The sequence below is a fragment of the Rhinatrema bivittatum genome, chromosome 3 (genome assembly GCF_901001135.1).
Source record: "Rhinatrema bivittatum chromosome 3, aRhiBiv1.1, whole genome shotgun sequence".
Lineage (NCBI taxonomy): Eukaryota > Metazoa > Chordata > Amphibia > Gymnophiona > Rhinatrematidae > Rhinatrema > Rhinatrema bivittatum.
In genome coordinates this window covers 485,293,682-485,313,725 of record NC_042617.1, presented here as the reverse complement: position 1 = coordinate 485,313,725, position 20,044 = coordinate 485,293,682, and the positions used below count along the sequence as shown (strand labels likewise).

General features: G+C 42.2%; 1 protein-coding gene across 2 annotated transcripts in view; it reads right to left on the bottom strand.

Moving 5' to 3' along the window:
• Positions 1 to 20,044, bottom strand: part of TNFRSF21 (TNF receptor superfamily member 21) — a 146,962-nt gene that overhangs the window by 81,784 nt on the left and 45,134 nt on the right. For both annotated transcript variants that reach the window (XM_029596053.1, XM_029596052.1), the window contains exon 3: positions 16,625 to 17,110. In XM_029596053.1, the coding sequence (XP_029451913.1) occupies positions 16,625 to 17,110 (486 nt within the window). The remainder of the gene's footprint in view (positions 1 to 16,624; positions 17,111 to 20,044) is intronic.

Genomic DNA, 20,044 nt, shown 5'->3' with positions numbered 1-20,044 from the left:
GCGCGCGCAAGGGGGTGCACACTTGTGCGCGCCAAGCCCTAGGGGAGCCCCGATGGCTTTCCTTGTTCCCTCCGAGGCCGCTCCGAAATCGGAGCGGCCTCGGAGGGAACTTTCCTTCCACCCCCCCCCCCCACACCTTCCCCTCCCTGACCTTTATTTTTCAGTTTGCGTGCGCCAGCCAAGTGCCAGCGCGATCCCCCAGCCTAGAAGCCCTACAGAGGCCTCTAGCCACACCCCTGCCCCGCCCCTTTTTTCAAGCCCCAGGACATAAGCGCATCGCCGGGCCTATGCAAAATAGGCTCGGCAGCGTAAACCCCCTGTGCACGTAAATCCAGCTGGATATACGCACGTAGGGCTTTTAAAATCTGCCCCATAGTGCATAGACTGCAACTCAAACAAAATAGCACTGCTTGGATAGTAATGGGTTATGGGCACTCTGAGCATATTAAACAGGCTCTATAATCAGCTTTCAGTATCTTTTTGCATAGGATTTTGAAAGTTACTGGTGCTGATTTTTAGATCTCAGCACCAAACTAGCCTGCCTAGTTGAAGAACGCTTAGTCCCCTACATTCCTGAGAGGCCGCGTCATTCGGCATAGAAAGCCCTTCTAAGACTACCCTCACCCAAGGACGCAAAATTGTCAAAATCTCAGAAAAAGGCTCTTTTGCCAGGCTGAGCTATGCGATTCCATGTTTTTAGAAGTGAGGTTAACCACTGAATATTTATACTTTTGTAAAATTAGTGAAATCATGATTTTTCCATGCTGCTCTTAAATTAAGGTTTTGACCATGCAAGGCCCCATGACCTCTGGGGTTCCTACATAGGAAAGGGGGGGGGGGGGGGAAGACGCGCTATTCAAAGCTCTTAGGGTTTTACTTATGCTGGGGATCTTTTGCTCTCCTCCCAGTTACTTCACAAAAATCACAAGGCAGGATACTCTGAGTTGTTCAAAAATAAAGTCTTTTACTGGTAAAATGAGCAGGGAATTTAAAAAAAAACAACGTACAGAATTACACAAAAAATTTCAGTCTAATTCACACCAAATTCAGCAGATTCAAACACCAGCTCCAGTACCCACGAAGAAGGCAGGTTCTCCGTCTCTTCATTCAACTCTGTCCTCTTAAATGAGCCTCCAGCAGAAAGACTCCCTATTTATTTCCCTTTAAGAACTCCCCACTGCAAGTCACATTACTCAGGATAGTTTCTTCAACTCTCTTCAGGGACAACGGACCTAACCTATTATCCCTCTCTCCCTCTGTCCAGTAAGGTTCAAACACCATTCCTCTAGGCCCCAGCACCCTACCTGGCACAGGCTGTCAAGTGTTCTCGCACAAGTCTCTTTTCCCAAGGCCTTCCCTACTGAGGGACAACAACCAGCTCTCTGTGTTGAGATGGCCAACTCCTTCCAGAGTTCAAAACCCCAAATCACTCCTTTTGCATTCTTCCTGCATCAGAGGATGCAGGTTTATGGACTCCCATGACCCCACCCAGTGGGGAGTGGTACTCCTCACTAGCCCACCTATGGACGGACAGCATAACACAGGGTAGGGTCTATCGAGACTCCAGCACATACTGCTGGCAAGCAAACCTGATGAGGCCGCTGTTACAATAAAGGGCAACACTGTTAGTAAGAGGCAGATTTTGGCAACCAACCCCTTGCAAATGATTAGGCCTATTAGATGTTTAGTATGGTAAACCCTTTATTTTATCATACCTACTCCTTTGGTTTTATTATGAATTTGTTTTATAATGTGGGACTGGTCACTAGATAGTGTTTAGTTTTATATTAGCTGATTTTTATTTATTTATGGTATGACCAGTGTATTTGCTTGGATTTTGTGCAAATATCGTATTTAATCTAAAATTTTGTAAACTGCTTTCAGAAAAAAATATAGAAGACTATGTAAATGTCACCTGTTATCCTTTCACAGGACTTGCTAAGAAGCCACTCTTTCAAAGTAAGCTCTTCCAGATTTAACGTGAAACCAAAGAACATAAGAACATGCCATACTGGGTCAGACCAAGGGTACATCAAGCACATCATCCTGTTACCGACAGTGGCCAACCAGACCATAAGAACCTGGCAAGTACCCAAAATCTAAGTCTATCCCATGCTACTGATGCTAGTAATAGCAGTGGCTGTTTTCTAAGTCAACTTAATTAACAGCAGGTAATGGACTTCTCCTCCAAGAACTTATCCAATCCTTTTTTAAACACAGCTACATTAACTGCACTAACCACATCCCCTGGCAACAAATTCCAGAGTTTAATTGTGCGATGAGTGAAAAAGAACTTTCTCCAATTAGTTTTAAATGTGCCACATGCTAACTTCATCGAGTGCCCCCTAGTCCTATTATCTGAAAGAGTAAACAGATTCATATTTACCCGTTCTAGACCTCTCATGATTTTAAACACCTCTATCATTCCCCCCTCAGCCATCACCAAGCTGAACAGCCCTAACCTCTTTAGTCTTTCCTCATAAGGGAGCTGTTCCATTCCCTTTATTTTGGTTGCCCTTCTCCTTACCTTCTCCATTGCAACTATATCTTTTCTGAGATGTGGCAACCAGAATTGTACACAGTATTCAAGGTGCGGTCTCCCCTTGAAGCGATACAGAAGCATTATATTTTCCGTTTTATTCACCATTCCCTTCCTAATAATGCCCAACATTGTTTGCTTTTGTGACTGCCGCAGCACACTGAACCAACGATTTCAATGTGTTATCCACTATGACGCCTAGATCTTTCTTGGGTGGTAGCTCCTAATATGGAACCTAACATTGTATAACTATAGCATGGGTTATTTTTCCCTATATGCATTCACCTTACATTTATCCACATTAAATTTCATCTGCCATTTGGATGCCCAATTTTCCAGTCTCACAAGGATATCCTGCAATTTATAACAATCCGCTTGTGATTTAACTACTCAGAATAATTTTGTCATCTGAAAATTTGATTACCTCACTCGTCATATTTATTCTGGATCAAGGAAACATCTGTGCTTTTCCCATTCAGACAGCTAAACATTTTCTCCAATCAGTCCTCATGACAAAGATTCTTTAAGTTTGAAATTATTTATTGCACGGGTAATTTTTCATTATTTACAATTGTTGAATTCCAAACGTTTGCTCCAAGGCAGAAATCTTTGGTAGCTGGAGACAGGGTGGCAGGAAGGAGAGGGAGGTTTCTTGGGTTGCAGGAATTAGTTTACGATGGAGATAGGAAGCATAGGAGATGTAAGGCTGATATGTAGTATGAGAAAAAGTAAATCTCACTAGTTTCCCAGGGTTATGCAGAGTGCTTCTGCTGAGAGGCCAGCGTGGCCAGAACTGAAAACTCTCCACGAGAGCTCTGAAAGGGAATGCCTCCACAAGCTGGGGGAAAGGTCCAATGGCAGCGAACCTAAGACCCATGTGACATAGGGGGGGAACATGAGGGACAGTTCCTTGAGCCTATGAGGTACCTAGGAGGACTCGTGTTAGATTGAGGGACAATCAAGCTCTTACCAAGTGAGAGAAAGGAAAGGGGGGGGGGGGTGGGGAAGGAACTTCTCTTAACAGCAAGGTTCCCTTAAAGGCAAGGCTCATAGAGACTTATGGGTTACAAAAAGTGTTTCAGCACTAAGCACAGTTCAACTACAATATGTACAGATACAGACATGTACCCACTGCTGGGGACAGAACAGTATTCCTTTCCAGATCATTTATAAATGTATTGAAAAGCACAAGTCCAAGAACAGATCCCTGAGGCACTCCACTGCCCACTACCCTCCACTGAGAAAATTGTCCATTTAATCCTACTCTGTTTCCTGTCTTTTAGCCAGTTTGTAATCCATGAAAGGACATTGCCACCTATCCCATGACTGTACTTTTCCTAGAAGCCTCTCATGAGGAACTTTATCAAATGCCTTCTGAAAATCCAAATACACCATATCTACAGGTTTACCTTTATCCACGTTTATTAACTCCTTCAAAAAATTGAAGCAGATTTGTGAGGCAAGGCTTGCTTTGGGTAAAGCCATGCCGTCTTTGTTCCATTAAACCATGTCTTTCTATATGTTCTGTGATTTGATATTTAGGACAATTTCCACTATTTTTCCTGGCACTGAAGTCAAGCTAACTGGTTTGTAATTTCCCTGGATCGCCCCTGGAGCCCTTTTTAAATATTGGGGTTACATTAGCCACCCTCCGGTCTTCAGGTGGAATGTCCAAGACAGTCTCTAAAATGGTTATAAAGCAGTACAGATGAGCATCTAGGATCAAATGCTAATCCATCTAAAAGCAAAAGGGGTAGGATATCAAATCACACCTACTGGCCATCTTATGGTGACAGGTCTTTACTGGAATCTCCTGCCAAACCACCTCCCTGTTTTGATCAGAACATTGTGACAAAAAAAGAAATGCAATCAAGAGCCTCCCTGTGCATCCTACCTCATTTTCAATTCAGATCATAAATGTTTCAAAAAGACTGGAGCTTACCACCTCCAAGATGCTGGAGAGAGACTAAACTCATCTTAGGGAAAAAAAAAATTGCAGCCTGATACATCCTTTCCTGGCAGGAAGAAATAAAAACCACCCTGAAGTGTGTTTTGCTTGCAAGCTGCCTTGAACAAACACACACTGGGTTTTGTTTTGCATTTCTTTCTGCCGTGGGCACCACTTATTTTGGCATGAAGAAATGATTTTACTGTCACTGCAGGTACGCCCAAGATAGCAGCGCTTTCCGGTCATAAAAAAATGCATCGTCTTTGTTTACTCTCCAAATAGCTTAAAGTACTGCACTTACAGTTTAAACAAGAGACTTGCAAGGTGCAACAGGAAAGGTTTGTTGAGATGAGCCTGCTAAGTCTGTTACGTCACCTAGCAGAGGCAGCGAGTTGCAATGCACTCCATGCCAGTATATTCAGTGGAGACAACTGCAGCAAAGAGGTGCCAGAGACCTTCCCTGGTCACTGTACAGTGAGCCATAGGACAAGGGGGCTTTACTGGATGGGTCAAGGGATAAAACCTGTACAGGGAAACCTTGCTCACTTCTAGAAAATACTCTTGTTTCCTTGAACCAGCTAGAATTGAGAACACTGGTCCGTATCCCACAGCAGGAGTCCATCCCCCAGTATCCATCCAGATGCCATAAATGATGGCACGCGATGCTTCAGCTCCTGGTTCTCCCTATATGCAGCATGGTAGCGAGTAGGGCTAAAAGCCCAGGAGTCCGTACCTACCAGCGGACAAGCAATTAGATTAAAACATCATTGAAAACTTAAGTGAATTAAAAGACCACCACAGCTATGTAATTCGGTACCAATCAAATCTGTACACACCAAAGCTAACCTGCAATCGGATCAGAAAGAGCCAAGTGCTTAAGGGCAGTAGGGAATGTTAATTTGCCTCATATTGTATATTGGTTACTAATTTTTAACAAATAGAAATAACTCAAGGCAATTTAAAAACATTGTATCCATTAAGTTATGGCTATGGAACAGAGTTGCATGTTAAACATAAACATGCATAAACATGCAAAACAGCATTCCTCCGGAAAGATATATTTTGAAGAGGAACATAACATAAGAAATTGGCATACTGGGTCAGACCAAGGGTCCATCAAGCCCTGCATCCTGTTTCCAACAGAGGCCAAATCAGGCCACAAGAACCTGGCAATTACCCAAACACTAAGAAGATCCCATGCTACTGATGCAATTAATAGCAGTGGCTATTCCCTAAGTAAACTTGATTAATAGCCGATAATGGACTTCTCCAAGAACTTATCCAAACCTTTTTTGAACCCAGCTACACTAACTGCACTAACCACATCCTCTGGCAACTGTCTGCATGCAAAAAGAAACACAAATCTAGGAAATCTATTCAATAAGAACTTATGGTATGTGATTATAAATATGATAACGGCCAGAAAAGCAGAACCCATTACAATTATATTACTCTTAGCTCCCGGTTTCCTGCAGCAGCTCAAGGCTAGAGTCAAAATAAATAAATAAATAAGTCCTGTGACAGTTTCTGACATTATGTGGCGAGTTTATAATGTGTTTGCATAAATTTGCACTTAAATAATGTTAAATTTGACTTTTTCTACAGCAATTCTCCAACCCATATGTGACTGGAAAATTTGTGTTACCCTTTTTGGAGATTTTTTGGGGCAGTGGAAGGGACCTTAGTGATTGCTGCAGGGAAAGGAGGAAAGGGGATAGATATGAAGGAGGTTCAGCGATGAGGACAGGAAAGAGGTTTGAGGAGGGAGGAAAGCTGGGTGGGGGCGATCTGTGACCTGGGGAGGGATTTTTTTTTTTTTTTTTTTTTTTTTTTTTAAAGTGCATGCCAAAAAGAAAGTAGATTTGGAGAGGGTGGAATATGTGGTCTGTGATGGCATATTTACTTGCCTGATGAATTTGGACAAGTCACCTGATCCAGGCATTTGTGGTAAATGGTGAAGCAACATGGGCTTGGGAGTGAGCTAACATGCACTCCAGGCACTGCTCTTGCCTGGCTTCCATATGGGAAGTGAGATCTATAAGTAGGCTTTAGCTCAGGGATGGACACTTTTTTTTTTGGGGGGGGGGGGGGGGGGGGAAGAGGGAGGAGGCATGAATGATCCTGAAATGGGGGAGAGCGCACAGACTAGTTGAGAGAGGAAGAAAAAAAAAACACAACGTAACTATGCTGTCTTGCAAGTTCAGGAGGGAAGGAACGTGGTGATATGATAAGCAAGCCACGGCTTAGCTATGCCAGTCTTAATAGGCCTGGGAGAAAAGCCACTTTTATTGCAGTATGCCTAGTCAGGGGTAAGAGACACTGTACTGTTCTACAACCCAGGAGGAGCTGCACACTCAGGCTTCTAGCCCGAGAGGAGTTACTGCTGTCGCCAGGTCCCTGCCCAGGGACAGAGAAGGCAACTGCTGCCCGCCTGGAGGAAAAGACTAGGTGAGGGACAATGGGAGTGAGAGGAGCTGAAAGAGAGAAGGATGAGATGGGGAAAGGGGCTTAGGGAGGGAGAATAATGGCAAAAAAAGTGAAAAAATGAAATAAAAATTAAAGAGAAAAAATAAGTAAAAATGGTAAAACCCTACACAAAATGTAGGATAGAGTTGTAAAACCCTACACAAATGTAGGATAGAGTTTCTCCCAATTCCTAAGCATTTTAGCTAGTACCTGAAGATTTTGGGAAAAAATGTTTCACCTCTTACCATTTGTTTGTGGTGTGTAGCCTTGTATATATAAGCTGATTGGCCAGAGAATTTGACACCAGGGCAGAAGCCCATAGCGGGCCGTAGAGGGGTGGGGAGGGGGTAAGAAGAGAGCGAGCGAGAAAGAAAGAGAAGGTCCATATAAAATATTTTAATCTAAATGGCTCTTGTGAATGGATGACCCTGATCTAGATGATTTGTATTGATAGAGACAATGGAAAAGTTGGAAATAAAGTACAGTCTATGGTTCAGCACTAGAAAGAGGAAAAAGGATAGACTTCCAGGTCCATTTAATCTATTTGCCATCAAATTATAGGTTAGAGAGACCAAAAACAAAAGGGACAGCATTTATCACACAACATTTTGTTCAAATTCATCCCTATTGTAATTAGCTTCTTTGCACATATTTACATGCATAGATTCTTCAAATGCATGCAAAGCAGCTACTGCACAGGTAATCTTATGCTAATAAAACATGGCTTGCCAAAAAAAAAAAAAAAAGGTAAGTCACATTATTTTAATCATCAAGATGGTATAGATATTTTGCCGCAGGAGCATTGGAATGCTAGCGCACATCCCAATGCTCCTGCAGCAAGATTTAAAGGACCACATAGCCCAAAAAAACACCCCCCCCTGCTAAAGTGAAAAAAAATCTTTGAACGATCTCTGCCCACGTCTCCATCACCTCTAGACGCAGCCCAGATGATCAAAAAGTTTAAAAAATCACATAACACATTAAACCCCTCTTTCTCCATTCTAATGCCTCCTCAGTTCCTCCCCGTCCCCCCCTCCCCCCCCTCCAATCCCCCTTCCATAATCATTCCCTGGTATCTAGTGACCCCTGGACCCACCTTAAATTCCTGTTAATCTAGTGGGCCCACCCACCGGACCCTCCATACCTTGGGAAGACATTCCTGGTGTCTCGTGGCGGCCCAGCGCACCCCCCTAGGCCCCAGATTGGTCAACAGCATTTTCCAAAATGGCACTGACCAGCCTTTGCCCCAGCACATGATGGGGCAAATGAGCGGTCAGTGCTAGGAGGTCAGAGTCACAGTACATTTCTGCCAGCTGTAATCGATGGCATCCAGCTAATCTCAAGAAGACAGTTTGCAATCTATGAGCAGTATTGAATTGTATACTGCCTTTGCAAGCATGAACAGGGCTGGGGACTGGGTTCAGAGATTTCATTATAAAACTGCATGAAGAACAATACTGTCAATCGGTGACAACACTGCTTTACTGCTGTATTTTAGATTAAATGCCTTGCAGTAAGAGATGTATCTTCTCTGAGTTTTTGTGCACTTTTTCCTCTGTTTCTGTGGCCTGATGACTGCATACAACACCTGGTATTCCTTAGGTCAGGGGTGAGCAAACCTGGGGGTGGACCCTCGGAGGGAGCTTGAACAATCCTGAAGGGGGGGGGCACATTGGCTGCCTAATCATGGAAGAAAAAAATGGCTGTACAGTCAAGTTTATCTGCTATGGAGGCACTGCAAGCTCAGCAGAGAAGGAGCTGCCAAAATGCAGGGCCACCGTAAACATGCCATGGCCTAGTCCTGCGTCTTTCAGTGGTCCAGGGAGGGGGGAAGGGGGAATTTGTGAAAGGAAAAAAGTTACTCATATTGTTAAACCAATCCATCAGTAATTTTAGTCTGAAATGTTCTCTGCCAAAGAATGAAGTTGTGACTGGCATTTTCAACAAGTCGAAAGGCAAACCAGCAAAGTAGTGAGAATGCTAAAGGCACAGAGGCGCTTATTTTTAAATCACTTTTATAATTGTTTTTCACAAAAAGTAGTCAATTAAAAAATTTTTCCATTTTTTTTTTTATATAATTTATTGAGCCAAAAGTACTAAGCATAATAGAAGGAGATCTTTAGTTCATTTGGAAACCTCTAAAACAGGATAATCTAACTTTGAATTTGATTGCCAACTCTTTCATTTTGAGGGATGCTTAAATGCCAGCGCTGAAGCTGGTCAGTGTGCTCAGTATAAGAATTCACAGCAAGCTATTAAAAAATAAAAAAAAGGTAAAATGCTGAATTACTGTAACACAATGTAAATTTCAAGTTTAATAAAACTATCCCCAGGCATTTCTTTACAGAGGCAATTCAGATGTCATGCCTTTTAAAAGTCATAAATTATGAAAACAACTTGGCATACAGCGTGAGGCACAACTGGCCCACTCTAGGTATGCAGCATAACAAGCACTCTCACTCCCCCACCAAGCCTAACGTTCAGACTAATGAGCCGTAAGAGCCTGCAAATTGGAGGCTGACTTTATAGCGCATAAACAATAGACAATTAGGAAAGCAGTTTCTCTGGCCTTTGCTCACCACAGAGAGAAAGTTTCGACCAGCTAAAACCAGACCTTGGTGTACCTGCCCAATGCTAGCGGCACCAGCTTAGAGCGAGAAGTCACATTGGCCTCGTCCGCCCGGATGTATCTGCAGACAGCCCAAGGCTGGGCTGTGGATTTCAAGGTGACTTAGCAAGGAGGCAGTGACATGTTCCACCCACCACCCTTCATTAAGATTACCAAATAATGCAAAAGAAAGCTACCGAGCAGTGGCATGTGATGGTTAACATCTATAAATTAAAAAAAAAAAATCTACATATCTACAAAATATAAATTTAAATTGTTATAAGAATTTCTTTAAGAACGTGGATGTCACCTACAATATTTACATGGAAAATAACTTTCTATCTTCCTTTCGGGCTGATACAGTAGAGCGCGCACTGTTAGCCCGGGTTTGGATGAACGTTTGACGCACTAGCTTTACCTCTTATACAGTAAGGGATAATAGCACGTCGAAAATGCGCAACCAACCCCCCCCCCCCCCCCCGAAACTAATAGCGCCCGCAACATGCAAACGCATATTGATGGCCCTATTAGTTATTCCCGCGCGATACAGAAAGTAAAATGTGCAACCAAGCCGCACATTTTACTTTCAGAAATTAACGCCTGCCCAAAGGCTGGCGTTAATCCTTCCCTATGGAAGACCCTGCCCACGGCCCTCTGTCTAGAACATAACCTGTCTAAATTTAAAAAAAAAAAAAAAAGGGCTCAAAACCTGGCTCTTTACATTAGCGTACCCAGACGTTGACCAAACTTAGCTTGACTTTAACCCCGCAGCCCACCCTTTCCCCTCTCTGCTTCTCCTTTTCTCCCCCTTTCTTCACCCCAAGAAAAGACTCCAAAATATAGTGTTTCTCCCCCCTAAGCAATGACGCCTAAATTCTGTTATTAGTTTCCCCTCACCCTCCTTTAAGCCTACCCTACCATCCCCCCCCCCCCGTCACTGCCATCACTGGTCTGGTACCTACCAGCCCACCTGTACATATCGTCTATTGTTCATTTTATTTTCTTCAAATGTTCCTATCAAATTTCTCTTTCCCTATCCTTCCTACTGCTGTCCTCTCTCATTACTGCTCCACCCTTCCCTTCCCTGTTTATTGTATTTCTCTCTCTTGTTATTTTGTTACAATGTAAACCCAGCATGATGTTCCGAGGAATGTCGGTATATAAAAATCAACAAATAAATAAATTTCTGCCGGCACCAGGAAAGTGGACAGAAAAGCAGAAAAAACTGCTTTTCTGTACACCCTCCGACTTATCATACCAATATTAAGTCGGAGGCCCTAAAATTAATCGGCCAGTGGCCCGCGGGTCTGAAGACGGACGCTCAATTTAGCAGACGTCCATTTTTCGAACCCGTGGCTTTCAGCTGGTCGAGAACAGACGCCGGAAAAATTGAGCATCGGCTGTCAAACCCGCTGACAGCCGCCACTCCTGTCAAAAAGGAGGCGCTAGTGTCTCTAGCGCCCTCTCTTTACCGCGGGCCCTAATTTGCATCTTCTTCCCCCCTGAATCGCGCGCCCGCTCTCCCGCGACTTTTACTGACTCGGACTGTTTGTACTTTTCTGCATCATGTGTGGTCTCCCGATTCCTATTACTTTTTTTTTTTTTTTCCATTTTACACTCATTCATTATCCATCTCTCCCCTCTATTCTCTTTTATGCCACTTCTCTTCTCCACTTCTTTGCTACCTCTCCAGTCTCCTCTCTCCTTTTCTTTGCCTTTCACACCCTCCCCCAGCCCTCCATATTCTGTTCCCAGCCTCACTCTTTGCCTCCCAACCCCTCTCCGGTTCATTCCTCCCATCTCTCACCCCTCCCCAGATCCTTCCCTCAGCCCTCTTCTCGCCCACCTCTGTCTCCTCCTCAGAAGCGCAAATCAACAGAAGCAGCCTTGGTAGTGCAGCAATGGGGAGAGACATTGCACAAGCATTCAATGTACCCACAGGTGCCCTTGGAGCTCCCTCCCCCACGTGGAAACACTGGGGGGGAAAAGAAGCAGCCATGGCAAACGTGCTCTCCAACATGCACTTATCAAGGCTTAAAAGCAAAAGGAGGAAATGCAGCCATGGACTGACTTGTGATTGGAGCCGAGGGCATTTTTTGGCCGGGAAATCCAGCAGGTCAGAAGAGATGAACGGGAGCAGGCTGACCGGAAATCTGCCAGAAGATCCAGGAGACTGGGACTGCCTGTGTTAGGGTCAGTCAAAAGAATTCTTAGGATGGACTCTTGTAACGGGCCAGATGAAGAGTCCTCTAGCCTCCTATCCTCTTCTCTACGTCAGAGAATCAGAGTACTTAGAGGAGATGGATTAGAAAACATGATGTGAATATAGTGGGCCATTCCCTGTCGATGCCCTCTATAAAAAAATAAATAAATAAATACTTACCGTATGTGTGAGATCAAGGGCAGATGATTTCAGGTTTCCTGGCTGGAACATAGACATCTCCCCTTTGTAAGTTTTCCCCACAGTCTAGATGCTAGAAAGTTTCAGTCAGACCGTCCAACCAAGATTTATTTATTTAACAGTTTTATATACCGAAGTTCTAGCAACAAAGTTACTAATCAATTCGGTTTACATTGTAACAATAAAATTGACAGAATGTAGAATAATGTCTTACAGAGAACAGGGAAGATTTAACTTGGAAAAATAAAATAAAATAACTTAATGAGAACAATAAATAACTTCAACGGAGTAAGGAGAGTACAATTTAAACAAAATAATTTAAGACATGTTAATTTACAAAATAATTTACAAAATAATTTAAAACATGTTAAGATGTGATTAGCCATTTGTTTTCAAAAGTACTAAACTATAAAATGCTATTAAAAACAAAGATAGATAGATAGATAGAGAATTTGAACACCTGATATAGAAAGGATTATTACTATCAATTGAATTCAAGGGTCTAGTGGAGAAATAGTACAATTACAATAGAAAATGATCTCTTAGGAATTGTTTATGGGGTTCATTCCAGACATTTACATACGGGCAATTTCTGCCCAAAAGTACAAAGGACATCACTGAGGCCACGGCATACATCAGCAGTGCTGCATGAAAAGATCTATCACCAACCCAACTTGAAGGGTCAGTGGGCCCACCTCGAGCGGCGCTACAAATGCAATTTAACACCCAAGGGAGAGCACACAGACTTCATGTAACTCCTTTAAAGAAAGTTAAGCTCTTGTTCAATCTCTCGTTTGACCTTCTACATCTAAGGCAGGGTGGGGCTTGCCAACATTTTGAGCCATGGCACCCTGAGATGTGTGCGTGTCTGTGTGTATACACACGAAGGTATTTACCAGGATGCCACACCGGTCCCAGTTTTCACTCTTCATGTGGCTGAAAGGAGTAAGCACACACACACACACACACACACACACAGGTGGATGGGCCAATGCAATATCACGCCGAGCAAAACGGGCGCGCGAATTGAGTGCCCGTCTTACTAATGCATGCAGATCCACCTCTCCTGGGCACTCAATACATATGTTTTATGTATTGGCTGCAGTGTGTATGTTGTGCAGCCAGAAATTTTGGGGTTTTTTTTTTTGTAATCTTACATTTTTCCCTCAAATTTAAGCGCCGCAAGCAGCAGAACTTAGTATCACAACGATACTAAGTCGGAGAAACCATAGAGTCCAGCATTTTTATTTTCATGTGCTCGTGACTTGCAGTATAATTTATTGCCAGCTCCAGGGTTGGCGTTAAATTTGCCATGTTAAGAAGGATGCATTGGTCAACCTGTGATTTTTTGCATTGGGGGTACTAGCCAATAGCCTCATCTACATGGAATTTACATTGATGAGCGTTATTAACTACACATTTGTTTCAACGAGCGATGTGGATGCGCCAATCCCCTTATTGCATCGGGCGTTATTCTAGCATGTCTAAAATACGCATCCAACTGAGCGTTAACCTGCGTGCTAGGCTAAGACACTTTATTGCATCGGTACAGAGAAGCAGACATCCTGTACCTAGACAGACACATACATAGCTACCCCATACCTAAAGACACCCAACACTCAGACAAGCACAGACACAAACATACCACACCTAGACAGAAAAACACAAAGACACACCATAGACAGAAGAGCGAAGAATAGACAACACACCTTGACAAATATCACATTTAGACACAGGTAGATAGACCACAATCAGCCAGAGGCGCTCAAACCACAGCACACCAGATGCACAGACACTCCACACCATAATGGTAAGGGCTGAAAACAAAACAAAAAAAAAAATTTGGATGGCATCCAAAAGTTTTTGGAGCTAAGAAATTCTATCCCAATCTGCCCAGCTTTTGTGCTTTTTTACATTTTTCACTCATTTTTCCTAATTTTGTATTTCTTAGTTCGCTCATCTAATTTTTTTCATGTTTTAATTTGCTTATTTTTTTGTCTTTATTTTCCCTTCCCCACCTCCTCAATCTGTCTGGCCCTCTTTTCCCCCCATTCCCCTCCTCTACCTCACCACCTTCCCCCCCCCCCCCCCCCCCCCCCACCCACCCACAGCGGGCAATAGCCGAGATCTCTCCTCCTTGGTAGCAGCAGGAACTCCTCCCAGACTGAAGCCTGAGGGCGGCAGGTCTGCCTGGGTTGAGGAACTCTGCAGTGGCTGCTCCCATGTCCAGTTTTGCAACAGGGTAAGTAGCACCCCCTTCCCCCTCCCTGGCCCACTGAAAGACGCAGGGCTAGGCCATGGCATGCTTACGGTGGGCCCTGCATTTTGGCAGCTCCTTCCCTGCTAAGCTTGCAGTGCCTCCACAGCAGATAAACTTGACTGTACAGCCATTTTTTTCCTTCCTTGATTGGGTAGTCAATATGCCCCCTTTCAGGATTGTTCAAGCTCCCTCCGAGGGTCAACCCCCAGGTTTGCTCACCCCTGACCTAAGGAATACCAGGTGTTGTATGCAGTCATCAGACCACAGAAAGAGGAAAAAGTGCACAAAAAACTCAGAGAAGATGCATCTCTTACTGCAAGGCATTTAATCTAAAATACAGCCGTAAAGCAGTGTTGTCACCGATGACAGTATTCTTCTTCATGCAGTTTAATGAAATCTCTGAACCCAGTCCCCAGCCCTGTTCATGCTTGCAAAGGCAATATACAAATAGGGTGAGCGGGATTCTCATGCTATTTTGAGGTACAGAGACATGTTGCACATTGCCACTGGACATCTCATTGGAATACATAGCGGGACATGGTGAATAAAATGGCTGCAATCCTTTCTAAACTGAAAGATCATATCTTCAAAAAAAAAAAAAATGTATATATATATATATGTGTGTGTGTATAGTATTTTATTTATGATATATAATTTATATCTCACACAGTACATAAAATCAAAATCAGCAGTGCCATCTGGATGATTTCCAGTTTCTGAATCCTGCCTGGCAATACGCTCTTTCCAATACAAAGAGAGACTCTTAGGTACACAACATGCTGTTTCTAGACTTGCTAATAAGCATAGCTCAGACGGCAAGCTCACTTTACTGGCAAATGTTTACCCCGGAACAGGTCTTCCAGTTACAAAGCAATTGAAAATATTCCCTGAAGCACATTTCTATATCTGCTCGTTTCAAATATTCAGCTTTACCATTAAGCATAATAGATTTCCATAATTCACTTCTGGAGAATTATAAGGAACACTCAAGAAACCCACTGAAAAGCTTGCAAATTGCAAGCTATGATCGTGGTTATGGTTGCCCCCTGCCTCAGCCTCCTAGCTGATCAATATCCTGGGCAGAGGATTGCGGGGCACAGCTTTCTAGGACAGGATTGGCAGGGAGGCCCATACAAAGCGCAAAACTGAACCAGCACATAGTCCCTATAGCACCCTCACCCCATACACCTATAGGTTTCTGATTTGAAAAGGATCATCTTGATGGGGGGCGCAAGATGGAAGAGACATCAGGGTGTGAGAGTCAAGTTTCCTTGAGGAGTAATTGTAAGTATTCTAATCCTATATCACAATAAAAAAATATTCATCAATAAAGTACCAATATTTCAGCAACGACAGATGAAAGAACAGAAGGAAGTTAACTATTACAGAAATATCAGTTAAATATTTTAATAAGCCACGAGATTTGTTCACAAGCTTGCATCGAAAGGCCAGGATGTGGAATGCTTTAAACAAAACAAAAACCAAACACACAACTTCTTAAAAGAGTTCAAAAAACACCCCATTATGTTACCAATCACCGTGCAAGATGGACAAACTTATTCCTTCTAATCAAGTAATTTAAACTGTCATGAAAAATAAGTCAGTTGTATTTGACACTTCTTGCAAAATCCACATTGTGCCAGAGATCTATATTTCCTTAGTACACCAAGGAAGATGGCATCCATTCCCTCAAGTTACAGACATGGAGTTTCTCCCACAGAGTAAATAGATGGATTCTGCATGTGAACCTCTCTCTTCCTGTGGGATGAGTACAGTACTTTTTATAGAATATTCTGCCCTAATGTGTGATGGGGAGACTTACCTGCAACAGACACCCCCAAATGAATATAATGTTTTGGTGTGCTATTCTAGAAATTTCTATATCTATTCTAACCATATAACAATAGCCTATAGGGCACTTTTGAGATGCTTCACTGAAGAGAAAAGCTGAAAAAAAATCAGTTTTAAAATGTGAATGGAGATCGCTATGAAGAAAAACAGTGAGCATGAGACCCGCCCCCTTGTGATGTCATCCAGCCCAGCGTCAAGCCGGTAAACGGCGCCATTCCACCTGGCGTCGCGCAACAAAGGGGCACTCCCCTTTGTGCACCCCTTCGTGCAACCCTTGGTGCTACCTTTTTTCGTTTTTTTTCTTTTTAAATTCTATGTTTCTTCCACTTTTGTTTACCTTTCTCTTTTTTCATAGTTATCCCTTGTTAACAATTTTCATTGTTATTAAATGTTAAATGTATTTGACAAAGGTAACTTTTTTCCTGCATCTCCTGTTTTAATGTAAACCGGTATGATTTGTATATTATACAAGAATGTCGGTATATAAAAATTAAAAATAAATAAAGTTCTACCACATGCCACTCTTCTTGCAATGTGTGTGTTCTACTTACCATGTCCATTGCAGTAGTAGACCCATTTCTCCCTGTTCTGCGTGAGCGCAGTGGGTTTCTTCATTGCAGCCTTTTCCACGATGGTGCTTGGGTCCTGCCTTGGTCCCTTCTTTAAGACGCGCGAGCTTCTCCTAATGCTGCAAACCACGATCACCACAAGAACCAGCAGCAGGAAAAGGACAGTCATCCAGGGTAAGTGCTCATTGATGTCAAAATGTTTATGCACGTTCTGCCGTGGCGGTCCCCGTCTGGTGGGCTTGAAAGCTGCGGTCTTTGCTCCCTCACCTCCCGTCAACCCCATGGCCGGCTGTGTCTTCACAGCAGTTACCTGGGTGTGCTTTTTGTGATGGTGGTTTTGCTGGTGTTTTGTAGCCCTGGGGCTTGGGACGGTCATGTTAATTTCATTTGTCTCATTCCTTGAGGTTGCATTGAAAATTCTGGGTAGCCCTGTAGAAGCAGCAAAGTGGAGTCCTGAAGAAGTAACACCTACATGAAGGGAAAGAGACACTGCAGTGGTTTCAAATTTTACAAGCAAACAAAAATTATAACATGTGGAACACAGGAAACAATAACCAACCTAAAAGTCAGTTTTATTTGATTGTGAAAAACTGGAAAAAAAAAAACTCCTAAATATGCTAATATCTAAGCTAATCTTCCATTTCTTACATGCTTTTCCATAAACTGTGCCCTAAGCATCGAACCACAAATGCATAAATAAAACATACAAACTAATCAATAGCATAAAAATATAAATCAAAAAACCAGTAAATACAATATAATCATAAAATAAACCCTACACAATAGCTCTAACAACTGTTCTGATAATGTTCATCTTTAAAAGAAGTAAATGATACTCTCTGGTCACTGGCATTGCGATGCAATCTGTCTCACACTGGCCTATACAGAGCATTTAAAGTGACCTGTCATGCAGCACTTCAATTCACTTGGCTCAAAAGCATGGTTATATAAGCAACAGGCTCACAAAGGTGCATCGCACATAAGTTCCTTTCTTGCTCTAGGAATGTTTCAGCTAAAAGTCATTCTCCTGGCAGACTATGGTGGCTTTAAGGTTCTGTGCACCCCACTGTCCTCTCATCCACTGTAGAGGCACCATTGCCCGATATATTCAGCCAGGGCTTATAGTGCTTCCAGAAAAGGAACAGAGTGTTCCTGTTGTGTGCCAAGCTCTGAAATTCTGGAAAACTACATAGAGTTGGTATTTTTTTTTTTTTTTTTTTTAATATATGTTTCTTTTCTCCTCAGGGTTTATGGTAATGTGCCAAAGCATTATACACCACATCCAAAAAAACATTTCAATTTAATCTAAAATGTTTATGCTCAAGGTTTCATTCTTGGTGTGGCCAGGCACTTCCAACTTCCAGGATAAATACATCAACATAAAGTTACTGACAAAGCGATGCCCCCCCCCCCCCCAAAAAAAAAAAAAAAACACAAGAGCATTCATTTATCATAAATCACAATTGGACAAAGCACACAGGCAGGCAGTGCACACACCTTGACTATTTAGCTTTTGCTTCCTCAGGCAGTCTAACAGAGGTAGCATGGGGCACATTTATAAAATTAAAGTGACTGGTACATTAAAATCTTCTGAAATAAACATGGCAATTGAAAAACAAATATAAAATGGCCATTTAGGATAGTTTGATCATCATCATTATAGGAGCACAAAACAATTAATGGATCACATTATCACATGCATTTTGTTTTCATTTCCCATCTAATCCATTAGAGAAAGGAAAAAAAAGTCATTATAGAATTTGAGTTTATAAAAACTGACCCTCCAACCAAAAGAGAGGCAAAAGCAAAAATGCAGCATGAAGAAAATATTGTTTTGGGATTTAGAAACTTGAAACTAAAAAGGTCCTTAATGGGGTCAGAGTTCTGCCAACTTATCAAATGTGTGTGGTAAAGGGATAAGGGGCATTTCTATCATGCCAACAGGGCTTCTGCCACCCACTGCACTCCTCTTTCTATTCTAATAGTTAATGGTGCTACAATATCCTGATTTCTAAGGACTACTTAAAGCAACAGACCCCATACTGCAAGGGCCTGCAAGTTACCGTAGTCTATAACTAGTGTGAAAATATAGAAATCATCTTGTTCAGACCACGACTAAGACACAAAGCCCAAATTGTCCGGTATATAACAATGTTCAAATACACCAAAACAGGAACCAAAAGCACCGTATCAACAAAAAGTGAGCACGAGTTTAGTGGCAAAGAAAGAAAAAGAAATTGCTTTGTGAACATTGTGGGGCTTGTAAATGTTTACTGATACAGACGTAAGCAGAAGCTCTGTGTTAGTTCATTGAACACTATTTGATTTTATATGCAATCCAAAAATTATACCAAAAAAAAAAAAAAAAAAAAAGAATATGGTTTCTTTGAATACTTTTTACTTTCCTTTCCTTTGGGTGGATGATTGAGAGGTCCAGGCAAACACCCTAGAGGTGGTCTTACACTAGTTTCCTGGCTTGCCGACACCCTTCACTAAATTACTACATTTCTTTGCCATTAAACACGTGTGTGCGCTTATTTGGAAATCATCTTGTTCAAAATGCCTTGCCATGTTTTTCACCCACTTGGCAATTTTTCAGAGATTTTAGAGTCAACTGACACGTTTTCCACAAATATGGCTACCAGACCACTGAAAAGAAGGGAGGATTTTTCTTCAATAAGTTTTTTTCTCTCTAGTTCATAACTTATCTTTCCTTTTTAGGCCATATTGTAAAGTAACTTTATAAAAGTGTACATATTCTTTTCAACAGGGGCTCTACCCCAGAATATACTAGTTCTGGTTTTCTTATCCTCTCCTGATAGTCTAACAGTGTGTAACAGCTATCATTTTTCAATGTAATGTTCCCAGTTCTTTTTAAGCACATCAGCTCTTTGTAGAAATCTAGCCCAATCTGTCTGCAACTCAGAATTTAATGCAAAAAACATTCCTGTATATAACTTAGAATGTTCAATCAATGCAATATTCGCTGAATAGTTCCCCTTAAATTTATATAAGATTTCAGATCCGTATGATACTCTGGACATCACTTTAAAGAATCTGGGAAGTGTTTTTGTTTTCCTACTTGGAAAGTCACTGTGGGTCAGTGCAAGGCATATGCTTTTAATTCTCTAGGGTTGAATCAGTATGTGGATAATGTACTGTCATGTATCCAAGTAAACAAACAAATTAAAAAAAACCAAAAAAAAACAACCTTACCCACTACACAAGTACTGAAACCCCTTATAAACATGCAAAAGGGCGCAATGAACAAAACATTTATGTTGTACCCTGCCCTGAACATATGGCACCGGTAGCCCCTGTCACATGGTAAGGGCAAAGGGCTACGGTGCCATTTTGATCGCTCCCGGGACCCCCACTGGACCACTAGGGCTTTTAGTAAGT